Source organism: Gigantopelta aegis, chromosome 6 (assembly GCF_016097555.1).
Source record: "Gigantopelta aegis isolate Gae_Host chromosome 6, Gae_host_genome, whole genome shotgun sequence".
NCBI classification, from domain to species: domain Eukaryota; kingdom Metazoa; phylum Mollusca; class Gastropoda; order Neomphalida; family Peltospiridae; genus Gigantopelta; species Gigantopelta aegis.
Genome location: NC_054704.1, coordinates 40431282 through 40452755, shown reverse-complemented (window position 1 = coordinate 40452755; position 21474 = coordinate 40431282). Strand labels below are relative to the sequence as shown.

Genomic DNA, 21474 nt, shown 5'->3' with positions numbered 1-21474 from the left:
ATTTGTATATATGTTTATTGCCATATATGTATTTTCTATTTGTTCATAAATGTATGTATTGTAATTCTGTATTGTTTGTACCTGAGGGCCTCAGGGAAGATTAGCTTTTGCTAACTGTGTTACCCTCACTAAATAAAGAATTTATTATTATTATTATAAGGTTTCCCTGTTTGCAAATCTTGAGAGCCCACCACCAACCCAGCGAGCCCTGCCATGCATGTTCAGTAGAACAGAAGATACATTAAATGTTTTGCATGAAACCATGATTTTGAGAGATATATGTTGACCGTGTCATTTTGAAGAATCAATGTAATTTGTACAAATAACTTTTATGAGCCATGCAGGCTCATATGCTAGCCAAGCCAGTTTTTCTGCCAAAAAGAAATTTTTTGGTATGGTGTTATGGAATTTAATGTAACCAGTCAACAGGGATTATGGGTAGAGTTTAGGATTGGGGTTAAGAAAATCATACAGTAATGATAATGGTAATTAATTTTGTGAAAAAGTTAATTTAATAATAATAATAATTGGGGTATGGCACCTGGCCCGTTTTACCCTCTGGCAGAAACCCTACAAGCTAGAGAGGTCTATATGATTTTTGCACACATTTTCTGAGATGTGGTCTATAGCACTAATCTGACCTAGAACTGAATCATCTATTCTCTTTCCATCAAGTCATCATCATTAATGACATGAATTATGTACTGAAAAACAGTGGGGGGTTTTTGTTGGGTTTTTTATTTTTTTATTCACTGCCCCCTTTCCTTTCTCTCGTTTGAATTCCATCTCATTTCTTCCCGATCTGGCAACTCCTATCTTTCAACTTCTTTCGCTGTCAACCTCCACATCCCAGTCCTTGTCTCTCCAACCACAACAGGTGCTTGTCTCTTGTAGCTATCTGCCACACACCTGCCATTCCCCATCAGCTTTTAGCTGTGGGCTTAGTCTGACCACTTTGGGGAGTGTTCAGTAGTTACTTCTGGCATTGTTAAGAGGCACTTGTAACCACCTACTATGCACCCCTACTACCGACAGTTTAAAACAGTTTAATAATAAAGCTTTAATTGTTTGCAATTAAAACCTCTAACATTCATCTGTTTATTTTTCAGAAGTGGTCGTAAATCTCGAGACACAACTCCTCAAGGTCGAAAGGTAAAACAAATTGTTGTCTTATGTCTTCACATATGTTATAACTACAGTAGAATCACATTGGGTCAACTCGGAAGAGTCGATTAATACACTACAATGCTCGAACCAAAAACGAAGTCCTGAGTTGCACTTACACAATGTTTACCTAATGGTTAGGTCGAAATACCCGATGGGGCGAACACCTTCTCGAGCACCAACGGGGTTCGAGCCAATGGGATTCAACTCTATTTTGAAAATAAACAAAAATTAAGGAATAGTCTCTCTATTTAAACAAATATGAGACTATAGTCAAAGACCAATACTTACTAATTCTTAATTTGAATTTTTTGTGTTACTATTTGAATTTATTTGCACAAAAAAATACAACAATAACCTCAAATTTAATCATCGCCAGGTGTTCTCTTACTTAAAATAAAACTATATATTGCAATTTACAGTGTTGGATTAATTAATAAATTATTTTGTCAATATGTTGAACAAATTGTTAGAAAATTTAACTTGTCCTACTCTTAAAATTGCAATATACTTGCCCCCCCGGTAAGCAAACAAGTCGTAACATATATAGAATATAGCGAAACCCCCCAAAACTGGACACACACAGGACCAAGTAAAAAGAGGTTTCTTGTTTATAGAGGTTCTGTCCTGTACTGATATTTAAAAAGGCAAGTGACAAGTGAAAAAATATATATGGCAAAAAAATGAACCTTAAACTTGCATGTACCATTTTGGCAGATGACAGCTTAATTCCTGGCTGTTTTGTAGGTTAGGTCATATTTTTGTATTTAGTTTAAAAAAAAAAAAAAAAAGGTATTTAATTTACGTATCAGAAATCTCATCCCCACCTATTTGTTGAGTTCTGTGTAACCGTATAAGCTTCAGTCACTCACCAGAACAATGCATCAAGTATTTTATGGATGATTTGTATTGTCAGCTGTATGACGAGTAGTTACCACACAACAATTGAACACTGACATAAATGTTCGTAAGTAACACACACTCGGTGGAGGGGCTGCTTAGGAAATTTATTCTGTATCTCTCTCGCAGAACTCGATATTCTTTTGCTGTGGCCCCCGTACCCTTTACACAAAGACTGGCTTACCGCTGGTTTAACACACTGTAGTGTTCCACGATGACAGTTGTGGTTTCTTTGATAACTGAACATGGGCGTTTTGGTATATACATTTTATAATGTATTGCTTTTCACATTGTGAAGGGATGATCCACCCTTTAATACCCGGATTAAGTTGATTAATCTAGATTTATGTTGTCAGGTAGTGGAGTAGGTAACTCGAGAAATTGAGAACTTGTGTGGATAGAAATGATCGCCAAAAAAAAAGGCTCACAATAGGTGGTCTGCAATTGCTAGACATACTGTTTATTCATTTATAACTGTTACAGAAATGATTGTGGTGGGAGAAGCAGAAGCCATTTTTTGTGTGATTTCAGTAAAATAAAGTAAAATAATTTGTTATTGTTTGCATTAAATTCCCATATATATATACAACCCATACAGTAATAACTGTGTATCATGAACCACTGCACAAAAACAACATTTTACTACATGGAAAGAAAGAAAAATGTTTTTTTTATTTAACAACGCACGCAACACATTTTATTTACGGTTATATTGCGTCAGACATATGGTTAAAGACCACACAGATTTTGAGAGGAAACCTGCTGTCGCCACTATATGGGCTACTCTTTTCAATTAGCAGCAAGGGATCTTTTATTTGCGCTTCCCACAGGCAGGATAGCACAAACCATGGCCTTTGTTGAACCAGTTATGGATCACTGGTCGGTGCAAGTGGTTTACACCTACCCATTGAGCCTTGCGGAGCACTCACTCAGGGTTTAGAGTCGGTATCTGGATTAAAAATCCCATGCCTCGACTGGGATCTGAACCCAGTACCTACCAGCCTGTAGACCGATGGCCTAACCACGATGCCACTGAGGCCGGTCTTTTACTACATGGAACATTATTCAGTAGTGAGTTTTGGTGTTGCCACCACTCTAAAAGTAGAAAATGTTATCATATACCACAAAAAGGAAGGAAGTATTTTATTTAACAACATACTCAACACATTTTATTTACGGTTATATGACGTCAGACATATGGTTAAGGACCACACAGATATTGAGAGAGGAAACCCACTGTCGCCACTTCATGGACTACTCTTTTTCGATTAGCAGCAAGAGTGCTTTTTTATATGCACCATCCCACAGACAGGATAGTACATACCACAGCCTTTGTTACACTAGTTGTGGAGCACTGGCTGGAATGAGAAATGGCACAATGGACCCACCAACAGCGATCGATCCTAGATCGATCGCGCATCAGGTGAGCACTGTACTACTGAGCTACATCCCGCCCCTGATACCACAACAAAAAGTCATTGGTTGGTTACACAGTTTTCACTGATTGTTAGTGGCGTGTACTCGAGTGGCAGCAATGGTTGTCTTGTTTTGTTATGTTTTGTAGTTGTTGTTTTTTGGAGGTTGAGGAGGTAGTTTTTTTTTTTTTTTTTAAATAAAGGTAAATTCACAAAAAGCAACAATAAACAGAAAATTCCATGATTTCAGTCAAATATGATATACGAGGTGGTATCAAAAAGTTCCGAGACTAGGCCTGTATACAAGAAAGTATTCACTTGATTCAAGTTTGGGCACCATCCCCTTCAAAATAGTCCCCTTGTGCAGCGATACAGCGCTCCCAGCGCCGTTGCCACTGCTGGAACGCGTTCTGGAAGTCTTGTTCTCCAAGCATGTCAAGTACCTTCTGCGATTCGCACTGTATCTCCTCCACGGTGTCAAAACAGCGACCCTTCTGCTGCAACTTCATCTTTGGGAAGAGTAAGAAGTCGCAAGGGGCCAAATCTGGTGAGTAGGGCGGGTGCAATAGGGTAACCATGCTGTTACGGCCGAGAAACTCAAGTGTTACGAGAGCTCGGTGAGAGGGTGCATTGTTGTCATGAAGCATCCAATTTCCCTCGCGCTACAGTTCAGGCCGTTTCCGCTGAATGTCCTCCCTCAGACGCCTCAGAACATTGTAGTAGAACTTGCTGTTGACGGTCTAGCCCCCGGGGACGAATTCACAGTGAACAACCCCGCGAATGTCGAAGAAAACGATGAGCATGCTCTTGGTCGCGCTGCGGACCTGTCTTGCCTTCTTCGGTCGTGGAGATGTTGGGCTCTTCCACTGCAAAGACTGTTGTTTGGTCTTCGGGTCATATCCGTAGAGCCAAGTCTCGTCCCCAGTGATGACCCTCAACATGATGGAGATCTTGACAGACTTCGGCACGGAGCTCCTTCTGATCGGGGGTCAGAAGCCTGGGCACGAACTTTGCAGCAATGCGGTGCATGTCCAAATCGGACGTTACGATTGCCTGCACTGTTCCGTATGACACATCGACGATGGCAGCAATGTCGTTAATGGATCTCCGACGATCCTCATGCACAAGTGTCGAATTGTTTCCACATTTTCGGGGGTTGAGCTCGTGGAAGGTCGCCCAGACCTCTTGTCGTCATCCAGTGATGTTCTGCCGCTCTTGAAGCATGCGTGCCTCTCGAAACACCTCGCACGACTCATTGCTTCATTGCCATACACATGACGAATCATGTCAAAAGTCTCAGTTGCAGATTTACCGAATTTGATGCAGAATTTGATGTTCGCTCTCTGCTCTAGTTTGCAGTCCATGATGAAATCGTAAATGTGCCCGTGTACGTGGTCACAAAAACTCCCGTAGCACAACACAAGATGTTCACAGAACGACGCCACTCGGTAGACTGCCTGATGATGGCTACTGCTAACCCCCACAGCACGCGCATCCCCGTACTGCCATCTGTTGGCATGCTATGGAAGTAGTCTCGGAACTTTTTGATACCACCGTGTATATCCATCTTAACAAATTTCTTCTCGTACTTACTCACATTATGATTATGATTTCAGACTTCACTTGAAAGAAAACAAAAATCTTATTTGACAGAAATGACTAAATATGCCTATATGGATCAGGGAGTTTGGAAACACTACACTTCACTACTTCAGTACCATATTTTACCTACATGTACCTGGAATATATTAAAAAAACAATAACCTTTCAAAATACATGTAGCTAAAACATCGTTATTTTCTTCTCCAGATGCTAGAACATTGTTCGAGACAATCTCTCTTTTCAAATATCATTCCTAATGAGTTATATTATATTGTTTGTTAATTCCTTTTCAGAGTTTGCCATCTCCAGGGTTTACTGGTCGAAAAGGCAAAGATTCCCCCTCCCCTGAAGTAGCATCTCAGTCGAGATACGAGGTAAACATATATCATTTTATTTCATACAATAGAGATTATTATAATAATTCATGCCGATAGATGATCGGACGACGACGACCATACAGTGCCAGCAAGATGTTTGTCAGTCATCAAGTAAAAAGCTTTGGCGCTTTACTTCACTCAACAGCATATTCACTGAAGAGCAGAATGGAAACAACCCCAAACAACCTACTTGCCCACCTGCGGTGTACAAATGTGTACGTCAGATCTGTATGTGTAAATCGATGGCACAAGCTACTGTACATTATGTAATTAGTTTTGTTTAAATGTTCTATGGATCACTGATCTGAAATAAAAATCTATTATTATTATCATACTGAAAGTACAAGTCATATGGTGTGGAATGGACCAGACTTTTTATGTTGAAAATAAAAGGAAAGTGAAAAAACCCTACTTCTTCTCTGAGATTAAATGTTTTAAAGGGACAGTCCTGAGTTTACAACCATTTTAAAATGTTTCCGACCAATAGAGCCTTTTCGATGACGTAACATACAAATTAAATACATTTTCTTATTTAGAATATCAGTGTCTGTATTTACAAGGCGTTTGTTGTCCTAATGCTTGTAGTAGCCCAAACTGGATTTTACCTGCCAATAATTTTGTATGTATGAAAATGTTTATATCACGAATTAAAGTAAAAACTGAGTGCTACAAACATTAGTATATAACCACAAACGCATTCGATATACAGACACTGGTATTCTAAACAAGAAAATGTATTTGGTATGTAATGGTAGTCACCTACATGTACAAGGCTCTGTTATGGCAAACATCTTGTAATGGCTGTCCCTTTAAGAGCCTGTATAGTTTTCTGAATAATAATAAGTTATTTCTTTTATGTTCATTGGGATATGAAGAGAAAAAAATCATCCTCAAACTATGTGAATCGGCGAAGCCATTCACACATCAGTTTGTACGTAAAAGAAATAACAGAAAATTGTTATAATTAAATTTAAAACATATTGTTATAATTAAATTTGAAACATACTTACTAATAATAACACTGAAAGTTCATATTTTATTTTTATTATTAAAAAAATCATCCTCACTATGTGAATCAGTGAAGCCATTCACACATCAGTTTGTGGATGATTTTGTTTTGTTCATACTCCGATGAACGTAAAGGAAAGAACAGAAAATCCTTATAATTAAACTTGAAACATACTTACTAATAATAACACTAAAAGTATATATTTATTTTTAGTTTTTGTTTTTTGTTCTTAAACAGTAATGCTTAATAAAACAAAAAATCAATATAAAAGAGACATCATCAAATATGATGTTCCCTGACAGTGTTATTTTCATGTTCATTAAGAAGTAAACAAACTCGAGTTGCTATGGTTGGACAAAAGTGATTATATTAAATTGTAATGAATGTAGTGGAAGTTTAATTATTCGGGTTTAAATTTTGTAAATAGTAATCCAGTAAAATTGCAAAAGTGTAAACCAGCAACAAAGACTTTTTAGGATTTTTTTTTTTTAGTGTATCACAAACATATAATATTTTATCTCTGATTTATTATGTAATAAATTATATTTTGCTCACACACAAAGCACCTTTTCTAAAACAAGATTAAAAAAAATTCACAGTAATAAATATTTGTTAAAATATTGATGCCCACCTAATAATTTATTTTGTGCTTAGACATTGTAGTATTGTTTTATGTATTCATCTTTGTATAATTTAATAATCTCATTCGCAATTACACTAGCATAGTTACATGTTATATTATCCATTCACACTTAAAGTTGGATAATTTAATATCAAAATCAGTAGCATGCAAATCCTGTTTTGTGAGACCTTTATAATAGTTTCTTGTTACTATACATGCATTCATTTTGTCATGTGATATGTTTTAATGTTATTTCATACTTTTCAACCACAGAACTGATAGGTGTATCTTGGTACAAATGTATTCGAATTAAATAAAATACTCATATATTATACCTTTTTTTCTGTGGGCGTCACATTGCAGCAATGAAACTAGATTTATTTCTTGCTGTTTCTGTTAAAAACAAGAGAAGAGAATTCATAGGCATAGATTGCACATTTGACGATCTCTTGTGCCTACCCATAAAGCTGGTTAACAATAGTAACCAGAGATTGTGACAAATTACTTGAAACTGTATACATGAGTAATACTATTCACTGATGTAGGTTGAAACCCAACTCTGACATGTTGTCTTCTTTTGTCTCTTTTTCCTCCAGTCGTACATGAGGATCCGGTGTAACCGACAAGCCAGACTCAGTAGTGAGTATTCGCTAGTATCAATTTGTCATCGGAGTCCCCACTGGGTGACTTTTGTTTCCCATTACAATAACTGTGATTCACTTCACTACTGTTTGCTAGTAACTTGATCTGTTCACACTCTGTAGAAATAGGCTTTTTTTAGGTGAATATTTTGAACAACAAAGATACCTGCATCACAGATGATATTGTTGATAGTGTTAAGTCTATTGTACAGAAAGGTTAATCATTTTGTCACCTGGGTGTCTTTCTTATTAATACGTGTGCACGGTGGTGCCAGGTAAAGCTCTGTAATTTATGTAAAAATGAAATAGGAGATAGAAAACAACCCTGCCTTACGTCTACACTTTTGGCAGTTGTTTTCATATGTCTGAGGGATAAATAAAAATCATTGTTATCCTCAATGTTATCTTAGTAATTACACTTGGACAACATGTGCTGTATATTATTTATAAAAAAGATTTCTGATTTGTTTAACTGTTTTTTTAGGAAGTGTCATAAAAAAAAAAAGGAAATGCATTAATATATTTGTGGATATTGTACTACCATATTTGTCAAACTATATAACACACCCTTAAATAAACTGCACTCTTTGTGTTTATATTTATTTAACAAGTACCATTCATATATATGATGCACTGTTTTACAAGCCGTACATTGTGTCAAGTATTTATATATAGTACAGTGAAAATGCCATTTATCTATGACCTTCATTTAGCAACTGCATGTTGTTAAACATATTTGTATGAATCTTGTAAAAAGATAAAACTTGTATGATACAACAGAACATTATACTAATAGAAGCTGGTTAAACATGTACATTAACATTATGTGAAAATCACATAATATACCACAGTGTTATGTAAACTGACCATTGTGATTTGCGAAAAAAACATGTTGCGGGTTCTATTCCACAATATATGGTAATTTTTTAATGAAGATCCATTTCCAAAACTGAGCACTATTAAGCTGCTACATGTTACAATGGCACGAGAATTGATGGTGTGGTGCCGTTAATGACATAAAAATCATATATTGTTTCACAGATGGTTGATACTCAGTCACGCGTAAGATCTTTATGGCAGGAATGTTATACAATATTTATAGCCTGTTTATTTTGAACCACATGCTCATGGTTTTAATTTATGACAGAGCAATTCAATACATGTAGGCTAACTTCAATACGCAGCATTCTTCATGGAAATATTTTCTGACAACCCCAAGACTAAACATTAAACTTACATGTACATGTATACTTGTTAAAACTTGTTTTACCTTTAATTAATGTCAAACCTGAATACATGCCATATGAAGGAAGGAAAAGAAAGAATGTTTGTTTTGTTTAATGACACCACTAGAGCACATTTATTTACTAATCATCGGCTAGTGGATGTCAGACATTTGGTAATTCTGACATATAGTCTTGGAGAGGAAACCTGCCACATTTTTTCATTAGTAGCAGGGATCTTTTATAAGCAGCATCCCACAGACAGGATAGCTCATACCACGGCATTTGATATGCTAGTCGTGGTGCGCTGGCTGGGATGAGCAATACCCAATTGGGCCCACCATTGGGGATCGATCCTAGACCGACAATGGATCAAGCGATTGCTTTACCACTGGGCTACGTCCTACCCATGAAAGTTGTTAGCTCAGTCGGCTGAGATGCTTGTGTCGCAGGTTTGAATCACCTCGGTGGATCCATGCAACTGATTTGTTTTTTTTCTTGTTTCAGTTAGTGCACCATAACTGGTCAAAGGCCGTGGTATGTGTTTTCCTGTCTGTGGGAAAGTGCATGTAAAAAAATCCCTTGCTGCTAATGGAAAAAATGTAGTGGGTTTCCTCAGATGACTATGTTTGAATTACTAAATGATTGACATCCTATTAATAGCCAATGATTAATTAATCAATGTGCTCTAGTGGCGTTATTAAAAAAAAAAAACCCCACCCCATCTTTACTCCTGTTAGTAGCATAGGGATCTTTTATATGCACCATCCCACAGGCAGATAAGTACATACCACAACCTTTGTTACACCAGTTGTGCAGAACTGACTGGAATGAGAAATGGCCTAATGGGCTCACACACAATTGGGCTACATAATTTTATTCAAGTTGTCCAGCTATATATTTCCCCAAAATTACAAACCATTCTTACATAATGCGTTACGTTATCTGCTTGTAAAGGTCATGGTGTGTCAATCTTTGGGAAGTAAGTGCCTATTTCAGTTGGGTTCAGGATGTATCATAATGATAAGGCCATAAGGTTATGTGATGACATAAATGTCATATTTTTCTCTCGAAACCAATGTCTTTACAATAATATGTATCTATTGAACTTTCCTAGAACTGCCACTGAATGTGTGTGTGTGCATGAGCATGTATGTAAGCAAACTTGTGTACAAACATGTATAATTATGAAAAGTAGGCTTATTGATATAAACGTGGATGTTAAACATTGATTGAATTTATGTTGCTTTTACAGGCCGATGTAGAAATAAAAAGAAGAAGCCCAATGAAGAAGGTTACAAAGAAACGTCGTGTCCAGTCTGTAATGACCGACTGACGGGGTCGTCTGAAGAACTCAACCACCATGTTGAGGAATGTCTGAGAAAGGTAAAGTAATACATACATTGTTGGCTCCCATCCTCAACTTGTGATCATTAAAAAAAAAAAACTTCCAACTAAAGTGTGTTACATAACACATTTTTATTGACACGAAAGCACCATACCTCCTTTATCCTTCCATCATATAGGGCCGAATTTACTAAGCCTGTTTTAGACTTACGTGCATGTAACTACAAACATTTACAATGCTTAAACACCTACGTTTAAGAAAAACAGGCTTCGTAAATCCGTCCCATAATGTTCAGCTCAATATAGTCTGGCTAAAAGGGTATCCTCCTTGTTTGATAAGGAGATGATTCAGTACATTCCTAGAGTTAGTATTTGATATGTATATTAGAAGTGTCGTCCTTTCTCGACTTAACTTATCTAAATACATTCTGCTGCTGGTACTTAAATGGAGAAAAAAACCTGTTTATATTTTCTAGTACTCTTACTCAAATGATATCAAATATGAAAACAAATCGATCTATGGTAATATTCAGCATGTCACTTCATTATGTAATGAGTAACACTTAAAATAATATTTATTTATTTTTGAACTTTTGTTTTTTAATTGATTAATATTTATTTTATTTTATTTTATTTATTTATTGATTTTTTATTTTTTATTTATTATTTATTATTTTTTAAATATTATTATTTTTAAAAATTATTATTTGACTTTATTTTAATTATCAGCATCGTGGCGAGTGTGAGGATGAGCCGGTTGATGTGGAGGGAGATGGCGAGCAGTATGAAGAATACACGTGGGCGGGGCAGACTCGCATCAGGGCCACCACCATGCTGGAGGGGGGATTCGCAGGTAACATTTCAGAGTAGTCACACAAAACACAGGTTGTTTGTAGCAAGATTGGAAAATTTTGAAATAATGATGCTGAGAAATGCATTTTTAGGGCAGTTAAGTGTTATATATTTCTGGATAATGAATTTTTAAAACCAATGTGTCATTAAAAAGTGTAAATTAAATGTGTTGGGGGTCATGGGACCTCTGTGATCCCCTTTTGTATCCTCGGGGACATAATATTTATCTGGTTCAGACAGGATCCGATGTTTAGAGGGTCACGTTTTACAATACAGAGTTATTTCCCTTGACATTGGCATCCAATTCGTAACTGTAAACGAACAAGTCGAAGAATTGATGAATAAATGTGACTGTCGAACTAATAATAGTGTCGCTATATCCCAATTTCGCTATGTATCTTTCTTATTTATGAACCAATCAATGTAATGAGTTTTTACCACAATTAAGGTTGCAAAATGACCGATAATACCACACACCTACATTTAGGCTGTGGTGGCCGAGACATTTTCGTTCTTTCTTAGCAAATTCAGTGTGCGTATTTCTCATTTCTATCAAATAAAAGTGAACATTTTCTGTTTGTATTTAGTGTATAAAATACAAATTAAGTCCTGTGTTTGTATTTTACTCGAAACTTAGTTGTTTCTAGTATTTTACTCTCAGTGTGTCAGTACCGTATTTCAAAGCGCATTGACTAAAAATGAAAGGTGGAAACTGTAATGTGTGAGTATCTGAGATCTGTCTGAAGATGAAAAGAATTTGCACTGGACCAGACAGTACAATTGAAAACAATCCTGTCTGTTAAGCTGAGACCACAAAAATCGGTGACCCGTGACGTAACACGATGCTGCACAGCATAAATTCCAGTCAGCATTGTTTTTTTGATAGTCGTGATTTCGTTAAGTTGACTATTCATTTGTTTACACTACAGCGGTTTGTTCAGGTTAATTAATTAAGGATTTTATGAAATGGACAGGTTCTGGTTTTATCAGGCTTTTAATACAGTGAAACCTCTCAAAATCCTCTGTAAACCGTAATTCTCTCAAAACCGGATGTTTTTCGTGGTCCCTTTTTAAATATATGTGCAGGAGAGACCTTCTCTAAACCAGATACCTCTAAAATCTGACGTTTTACTTGGTATCGAGGGTGTCCAGTTTAGAGGACTTTCCCTGTACATGGTTTAAATAAGAGAAATTTTGGGACCATGAAATTTGGTCAGTTTTGACAAAGATTTCAGTATGTTCAGGGTCTGGTTTAGACGGGTTTTACTGTAATACAGGGTATAATTTTCACTGGACCAGACAAAAAAGTCACTATTCAGAATGGAGAGCTAATGGATTTGTTGCACCCTGATTTGAGCCGTTTATTACTTTTTCTCTATTACTGTCAAATCTGTGTTAAGCAGCCACCAAAAGGTAGGTATCGAAAGGTGTCTGTTTAACTTGCCTACGTGACTAAGTGCCCCCTGTATCTAATATCCAGGTTAAATGTTTTGAAGGGATTGCAGTTCAACTAAAGTACTGGTGTTTTTATGATGTGTAGTGTAACATAATATAATAATATACTGTAACAGTATATCATCTTACATTTAACTAAATCACATGCATGTTCCGATATTGCATTTCTAGACCAAGGGTGAGGTGTAGTTCAACGTAACCCATTTGACTGAAGTGCACTGGGCCTTAAAAATGAATTCCCTTGATGGACTTTGTTTCTGTCCTTACCACCACTACCAAGGTGGGATGTAGCCCAGTGTGAAAGCACTCGCCTAATGCACAGTCGGTCTGGGATTGATCCCCATCAGAGGTCCCATTGGGCTATTTCTCATTCTAACCAGTGCACCACGACTGATATATATATATATATATATATATATATATGTGTTATGTGCTATTCTGTCAAATGGTACATATAAAAGATCCCTTGCTACTAATGGAAAAATGTAGCGGATTTCCTCTTTAAGACTCTTTATGTCAAAATTACCAAATCCAATATCTGATGATGAATAAATTCAATGTGTTCTGGTGGTGTCTTTCTACAACTTAAAACTTTAACTTTGTTTAGGTCCTCATCCTACCAGTGTCTTGAAGACTATAAAAAAGTGCATATATAAAATATCCCTTATTCTTTCTTTTTATTGGAGTAGTCTGTGTGACTGCAGTAGGTTTTCTGTCTCTATCTCTTGATCAAGTGTTAAAAATAACCAGATGGCTGGTACCAAGTAGATGTAATCTTAGATAATAGGTGTTATTCAACTTACATTGTATACTCTTCAAAAAAAAGTAGGGGAACCGAACATACGTTTTGACCACAGACATCCTTGTAAAGAATGTTCAGGTCTGTTTATCAACACACCGAAACACATTCCATAGTTTGCACATGCATCACGCAGTTGCCCAGTACACATGCGTTGGGTGTCATTCTCGATTTTGACAATTTCCAGGAAGGTCCATTAATCACTGTGGAACATTATTGCTATCAATCTTTTTCATTCTGTTGATCATACAGTTGTTATTGTTTTGTTTTTTGTAATTTTTATTGTTTGAATTTGCGATTTACTGATAAAAAACGTCAACTTTCAAATTTCACTTCTGACCCCAATCGTCCTTCAAAATCTTTGGTGGTCATAAAACCTACTGTATCACTAAACTACCGGTTGTAATGTTTGCCCAATTAATTAACTATTATCATATAACCATTCCCCACAGCTAATATACCTTACAATTTTGGCAATAGTAAATTCTTATTAGAGTTCCCCTTCTCTTTTTTTTTTGAAGAGTATATACACCATAATTTCTAATACAGTGTATGTGTTGTGTTTTTGCAGGCTCTGGTTTTCACACAGTGAGTTCTCGTAAGACTGTTGACGAGGAGGATGATCTGAACGTAGACGGGGATGACTCGGAGCTGTACGGAGGGCCTCAGTATCCTTGTGTTACCTTTAACTAGTGGACTTGTACATTGGGCAGCAGAAATCAATGCACTCAGCATTACATTCATTTAATTAGGAAAGTGCTTGCATGGGACAAAAATATATATATATGGGTTTTTTTTTTGTATTTTGGACCTGTGGCCTAATATTGAATAAACTTCTTGTTGTTATTGTTGTTGGAAAGTGCTTATAAAAGATCCCTTCCTGCAAATGGAGAATATGTAGCGGGTTTCTACTTAAGGCTATGTGTCATAAATACCAAATTTGTGACATCCGATAACGATGAGTAATTAATTAATAATGTGCTTTTAGTGGTGGTGGTAAATATATTTTTGTTTTTTCTTTTCTTTTTTTTCAGTTATTTAGAATGTTAAATGAAGTTAGGGCTGTTTCAAAATCCCACATGGGAGGTAGCTTTTTTTGGAGGGTACACCCACTATCTTGAAAACAAAAGTCTTTTAAACCAAGTGTACTTAAAAAACAAATTGCAGCTGACCTGCCAGAAATAAAAAATAATTACAAGTGAACCAAGTTCTGGTTACCTTAAATTTTGAGATACTGTTCCCTGAGCAGCTAATTGGTAATGGTTGCGTTAGATTACTTTTGTTTTTCGTTATATTTTTTATTAATGTTTTCAGTAAGTCATTTATGAATCACAAGTGGTGGAGATATAACTTAACGCTATTTAAGATACACTGAAGCGAATGTTGTTCCTGTTGCGAGCGATGAACCGTCGGAGGACCGGGAGAGGCAAGCACTAAGAGGGGCTGTAATAGGGTAAGTTATCTAAAGCTTGACACACACAGTCAAATTTGTTTATGCTTAAAATATTGCAATTTCCAGGGCAGGCACTACGAAGGGATGTAATAGGGTAAGTTGACTATAGCGTGGCACACAAAGTCAGATTTGTGTATGCTTAGAATATTACAATTTCCTGGGGGGGGGGGGGGGGGGGGGGGGGGGGGGGGAGAGGAGAGAGAGAGGGAATTCTTCCCTAACAGGTTTGATTGAATACTGGGAGACTCAGGTGGAATATCTCGAGGGTTGACAAGTCTGTAAAGAGTTGTGTATTTTCTGTCTATCTGCCTGTCTGGGTTTCTTTTTATTGATCAGTTTGATTTGAGCAGGTTTGCTAGAGTAACATTAACTATAAGCATTAAAGTATATAAAGTTAATGTCAAAATAAATGTAGAAAATAAAATTGAGGTTATTTTTTTTTTATAAGACTGGTATGACTATAATGTGTTCATGTTTACCATAACAATCCATATGTTTACAATACAATGAAAATAATTAATATCATGCGATTGTCAAAATGTGTTGTCACTTTTTCATCGGTTTTTCTTTTGTTTCAGATCAAGAAATAATGGATCAGATGGTAAGAGTGATTTTATTTTTGTCATGAGAATAGATCCAAAATGTTTACGTGTATAAAAAAAAAAACTAAGCAGATGACTAATAAATAGTTAATGGAAATTGTACTATTTCTGTTATAACCGTTTTATCTTTGGTAAAAACTTCATCATTAGGAGGTCTTGAGGACAAAGCCCACTTACCGTATATTGCCATAGCCGACTTTTGAAGTCTAGAAATACTTTCCAAAAGAGAGTCGGCTTATACACGGAGGCAACAAATTGGTTCATAAAATTCCGATTGAAAACACTCCTGACCCCGAATTACAAATTTTGATCAGACCCTTAGAGCCTTTCACAGCTTATGTAACAATAATTTGTGCACGATATAAATAATACACCCCATCATGCAATATTATGTAGTTTTTTGTTCTTGAATGCATTAATAGTTTGATGAATAATAATAAAAATTACTTGTTTTATTGTCATTTCAATGGTAAAAACGTGTTCCGCCATCTTTGTTTGACACCTCTGTCTATATCATTTTGTAAGCTCTTATTTGATTGGATTACACAATTCTGTGTAAACAACAGCCATGAACCACAGAATCGTTTTTCTGTGTGGAGGGGAAAACAGGGATTAAACATGCTTTAATGAGTTTATTATTTTCTGTCCAGTGAATAATTTAATTACTTATGTGCAATGATATGTTGTTACAGCATGAATTGTTTATTTTCCTGTTATGATTTATCGGTACTAAATTATTTTTGCACGGCATGGAAGACGTTAGCATTGTGATGACGATTACCGTGTCTGTAATAATTAAAGGGAAAAAATACAATGAAAAAGAAAAGCGCAAGTCTATCTGTTGACAGTATTATTGAAACCAATACAATGTACAACTGGACAAAAGATGACTTCGGCTTATACATGAAGCCGATGATTTTGTACTTGATATTTAGGGTCAAACTAAGAGGTCGGCTTATACAAGGTGTCGGCTAATACACAGCAATATATGGTACTTTCTATTATAAAAAAAAAAACATGAAAAGAAATAGGTGTTCTAGTTGACAACAGTAAGTGAAAATTTAGCTACCTTCCAGCTAAACATAAAAAGGCTTATTCAGTGAAAGTCCATGAAATACTGTTTCATTAAGTAATCAGTTTACTCGTGAAAACTATCATTTTGAAACATATTAACTTAGACATAGATTTTCACCTTTACCATTGCTTTCCCTTTCAAGGTGACTGGTCCCACCATTATGAAGATAATGCTCCACCACCAAAAAATAACTGTGATGTTCTAGATTCTAACAGGTAAGTTAGAATACACATTAAAAATAATAGGTTGTCTTCTTTTTTTTCTATCAAAATCAATGAAAAAATTATTAAAAATAAATGAAAAAAGTTGTAAACTAAAACATATGTTGTGTTATTATCCACATGGTTCAACATAACCGAGTTAATAATAATCATACAAAGTACACGTGTAATAACAAGTGTAATGACGTAATTTTGGGAAGCAACATCGTAACATGACGTTGTTTCTTCAGTCCTAGATCAGACTGTGCATTTTAAATATGACATCATTTCGTCGTCTCTTTCTAGTTGTGGTTGAAACATTTTGAGTTGGGTGTTGTTATTCATAAAGAAAACAACAATAATAATATGGATAATAAAGAAATTATTACACTCGCGTGTGAGTCGTACTGATTTTACGAAACTCGTGTCAGGATTCATGTATTGACACTCGTTTCGTAAAATCAGTATGACACAAGCTCATATAATAATCTCTATTTGTTACTGAACATTTTGTAAATTAGTATCATAACCCTCAATCCACAAAATTTGTATCACTGATGCAATCTTCACTGAAGTTTAAAGCATTTTGTTTGGTAAAATAAAGCTCAATCGTCTTATCTCCACTAAATGTTATGATCATTACTGTTGCATGATTTACAATATTTAATTAATATTGTCGCACTTTTTGTAGTCTTCCTCATGGGTCTGCTGCAGAAGTGATCACAGCTCTGAAAGCTCGACTCCGAGAGAAAGAAGATACCAAAGATGTAAAGCAGAAATGCCTGATCTGCATGGTGAGATTTTGTCTTTTTGTTTTATAATGAGTTCACAATTAATCCCCATGACTGGTATATCAAAGGCCATGATATATGCTGTCATGTCTGTGTGAAAATACATATATAACATCCCTTGCTGCTAATGGAAAAATGTGGGTTTTCTCTGAAGAATGTGTGTCAAAATTAACAAATGTTTCACATCCAACAGCCAATGATTAATTAATCTATATGCTCTTAGTGATGTCGTTACACAAAACTATTTTTTTTGTTACAGTTAACTGTTGCTGCCGTACAACTCATTCATATACTACAAATAAGTTACTACATATTTTAATAGTTTGCGGGTAATAAACAATTGTTTATTTGACTTAGTAGGCAATTCTGTCTCACAGCCATTCCATTTTTTCATCAAGTTAATTTTACAGACTTTTAAATTGATGAAATATGTAATTTGATTAATGTGTTATTTTATTTTGCAGGAACCCTACAAGAACGCACTGACCTCAATACAATGTTGGCACGTCCACTGTGAAGAATGCTGGCTCAGAACATTGGTATGAGTTCTCTGCTGTGTTTATATAATTTTAGTACAGCTTTATGTGATGGAATGGACTGGATGATTGCTGACTTTATAATAACATTATAGTCTTAAGGCCACTGGCTAATAGAAAACCCCAAAATAGCTTTTTGTCATTTTAATCAAATCTAATGCTGCATTCATTAGAAGTCATGAATATCGTATTTTTACCAATTCATAAGTTGATTGAAAACGTATTTTATTGCATAAACAACAAAAGGATGGGGAACAAGTTTGCCAACTTATAAAGCCCTCTCCTAAATACATACAATAGAATGGCAACAATTACCTAATTATGATATAATAGTAATGTATACTATTACTTTCTACATGCAAAGCACCAGTATCTGATATCATATGGATCATAAGAGTACATTTGGCGAAATAACCCGTGAACACAACTTGTGAACGGGGGTAGGAACAAACACAAATCATTTGTGCAATTATGAGTTGGGGTGTGTGAGATTAGAGTGACAGTGCAGATTGTCTATAAATCGCCTGAACGCTGTCCACTTGGTGAAGTTTTGTTCACAATTTGGAACTTTTGAATTCACGATATTCATGAGCACCAAATGAAGTAAAGTTTGTTTTTTATTTAACGACGCCGCTAGAGCACATTGATTTTTTATCTTATCATCGGCTATTGGACGTCAAACATATGGTCATTCTGACACTGTTTTGCAGAGGAAACCCACTGTTGCCACATAGGCTACTCTTTTATGACAGGCAGAAAGGGATCTTTTATTTGCGCTTCCCACAGGCAGGATAGCACAAACCATGGCCTTTGTTGAACCAGTTATGGATCACTGGTCGGTGCAAGTGGTTTACACCTACCCATTAAGCCTTGCGAAGCACTCATTCAGGGTTTGGAGTCGGTATCTGAATTAAAAATCCCATGCCTCAACTGGGATCCGAACCCAGTACCTACCAGCCTGTAGACCGATGGCATGCCACGACGCCACCGAGGCCGGTCGAGCACCAAATGAATGCAGCATAAACACACTCCTTTTTTGTGGGTAAACACGGTCAGGTTTCATTCTTAGTTTAGTTTTTTTAAATATATATTCTATCACTGCTTTCTTTTTGTAATTAAAAAAAGCTAAACTATAATTTTATGGTATGATACTTTATTTTACAGGGAGCAAAGAAGCTTTGTCCACAGTGCAACACTATCACTTCGCCCTCAGATCTTAGAAGAATCTATTTATAGCATTCCTCTATTTTTGTGTGGAGTCCTAGCAAAAATAAAACATGATTGCAGAAATCATAATAGTAATGATTGCTCTTGCCACGGTTTGTGATCCAAGTGACCGAAGCCTGTATACTACTTAGGAAAAAATGCTTCAGAAACAGTTTTCAGTATTTAATGTGCAAGCCTAGTTTTGTCTGAAAATATTCGAAGCAATATTATTGTTGTATTGGCTTGCTGTTGTGATGACAATGGAAATTTGAAAAAACAAAACCTGTTTACTATATTGTTTAAAGAGATCACCTTTTTGTAGTGAAAATAAGATTTATAGAAATGGATAATTTAACTCAAATGTATTGGTCAACACCAAACTACCATAATATTATATGGTTATTTTGGCTTAGAATGGCAGGATTACATCCGACATTCGTATTATAATGCAATGTGTTCTAAAATAAATTTAGGCATCAAAAGTTGTGCCCCTTGGATGAAACCGTATCACTAGAATGTACCAGTTGCAGATCTAGGTGTAGATTTGTGTTTACATACTCGGACACAGTAAAATTATCAGTGAAGAATGATATTACTTAGGTAACCAAAGTTGACATTGATATTTGTTTTTTTTAGGGGGATTTGCAGCATTATATTAAAATTGTAACTGCTGTTGCACTTCATTCCATTGTTTATCAAAACAAATATTAAAGTCTAAAAGAAAAGATTTAAAAATGGATTTTGACCATGAAAAGGTTGTGATTAAACGGTTAGAAAGTAAGAAATTACTGTGCTGTACAGTATTTAGAATACAGTACAGAACAGATTTAATGTCATTAATATGCTAGGTAGGCTGTTGAAATAGACTGTGAAGTAATTTGTTTCGTTTTATTGAATGTTATTGTTGTTAAAATTTCATCAGACTTCCTGGAAACTTGCACATAATATATTAAAAATGGAATAATAAAAATTGTGCACATGTATTTGTGTGAATGTGAAGTTGAAGAGTATTATGAATGTAAAAATGAAATCTATTTTGCAACACATTTGGATAAATTAGTGATGCAGTGTGTATCCCAGTGCTGTTGTATTACGTTAATAAGAAATTAAAAGTTTGAATACATAATGTGTTTGTTTTGTTATGGTATTGAAACAAATGTTGATTACTTTTGATGGTTTATTTAGTAATTATTTGTCCAAAAACAAGTGCTTTATTAAAAAAGATTAAAACTTTCCAGATTTATCTGGAATTGAGGATTTTAATCATCGGTACAGTGTTTGTGTTTTCCACGGTCCAAAATTGTCCATATTCTGTCCAAAACTTATGATATAGTTTTGGCCGATTGTTGGTACATTCTGAATTGAGAGCCTCAGTTTTAGAGCATTGTGCAACCCAAACCCCTGGACCAATGTTGGTCCCCAACCACCAATATTAAAATGTTCAGATTTGTTTTTTTGTAAACCACTTTCATCTTTGTTGTTATTTGTGAATGTTAATTCTGCAGCTGATGTTTTCAATGTTGCATTCGGAATTTGAATTTGAATGCAGATTGTGTGTACATGACAAAAAAAAGCAGCATTTCACAACTTTGTGCCATACATATATGTACCAACATGACCATGTACAAGTTGTAGCATAATGATGGCTTTCAACATAGAGGCCACAAAACAAGTGGAAAGTGACATTTGGAAAATGTCCGTTTGACTTGCATTTAAGTCTTATCAGGACACATCTTCCTGTGGATAAATAATTTTCCCACTTTTGCTCAATATATATTTTTTTTTTTAACTGTGCACAGCTTGTATGCACAGGATACAAGCAAGTTATTTCTCCTTAAGTTTGACATTGATGGCCCTAAATATCACTTCAAAAATACATCACTGTTTATTCCACCAATTACAGATATTGTGATAATTAATCCTGGAACCAAAGCAGTTTTATATTATATCCACACACAATTTCAGAAAATGTTTTGTAAATTATAATTCAGATTTAAGGCTGTTCAGCAACTACGTAACCCTGGGTGATGGGGTATCGTGGGATACATTACGAATAATGTGGGAGGGAGTGGGTACTGGAAAAGAGCTGTGTAACATTTTAAAAACATGTCCAACTGAAAAATAAAATGCAGTCGGTCATTGCAAATTTCCTCTTAAAACAAATTATTTCCTATTGGTATTGATAATTTATTACCAAACCCACAT

At 35.5% G+C, this 21474-nt stretch overlaps 1 protein-coding gene across 3 annotated transcripts in view; it reads left to right on the top strand.

Moving 5' to 3' along the window:
• The window catches only part of LOC121375192 (E3 ubiquitin-protein ligase Rnf220-like), a 51388-nt gene extending 30996 nt beyond the window's left edge, over window positions 1-20392 (top strand). For all 3 annotated transcript variants that reach the window (XM_041502487.1, XM_041502488.1, XM_041502486.1), the window contains 12 exons: window positions 1110-1152; window positions 5375-5455; window positions 7686-7728; window positions 10209-10339; window positions 11030-11153; window positions 13978-14074; window positions 14773-14859; window positions 15438-15460; window positions 16679-16751; window positions 17428-17530; window positions 17992-18066; window positions 19228-20392. In XM_041502487.1, coding sequence (XP_041358421.1) covers window positions 1110-1152; window positions 5375-5455; window positions 7686-7728; window positions 10209-10339; window positions 11030-11153; window positions 13978-14074; window positions 14773-14859; window positions 15438-15460; window positions 16679-16751; window positions 17428-17530; window positions 17992-18066; window positions 19228-19299 — 952 coding nt within the window. In that variant the 3' untranslated portion in view covers window positions 19300-20392. The remainder of the gene's footprint in view (window positions 1-1109; window positions 1153-5374; window positions 5456-7685; window positions 7729-10208; window positions 10340-11029; window positions 11154-13977; window positions 14075-14772; window positions 14860-15437; window positions 15461-16678; window positions 16752-17427; window positions 17531-17991; window positions 18067-19227) is intronic.
• Window positions 20393-21474: the final 1082 nt, after the last annotated feature.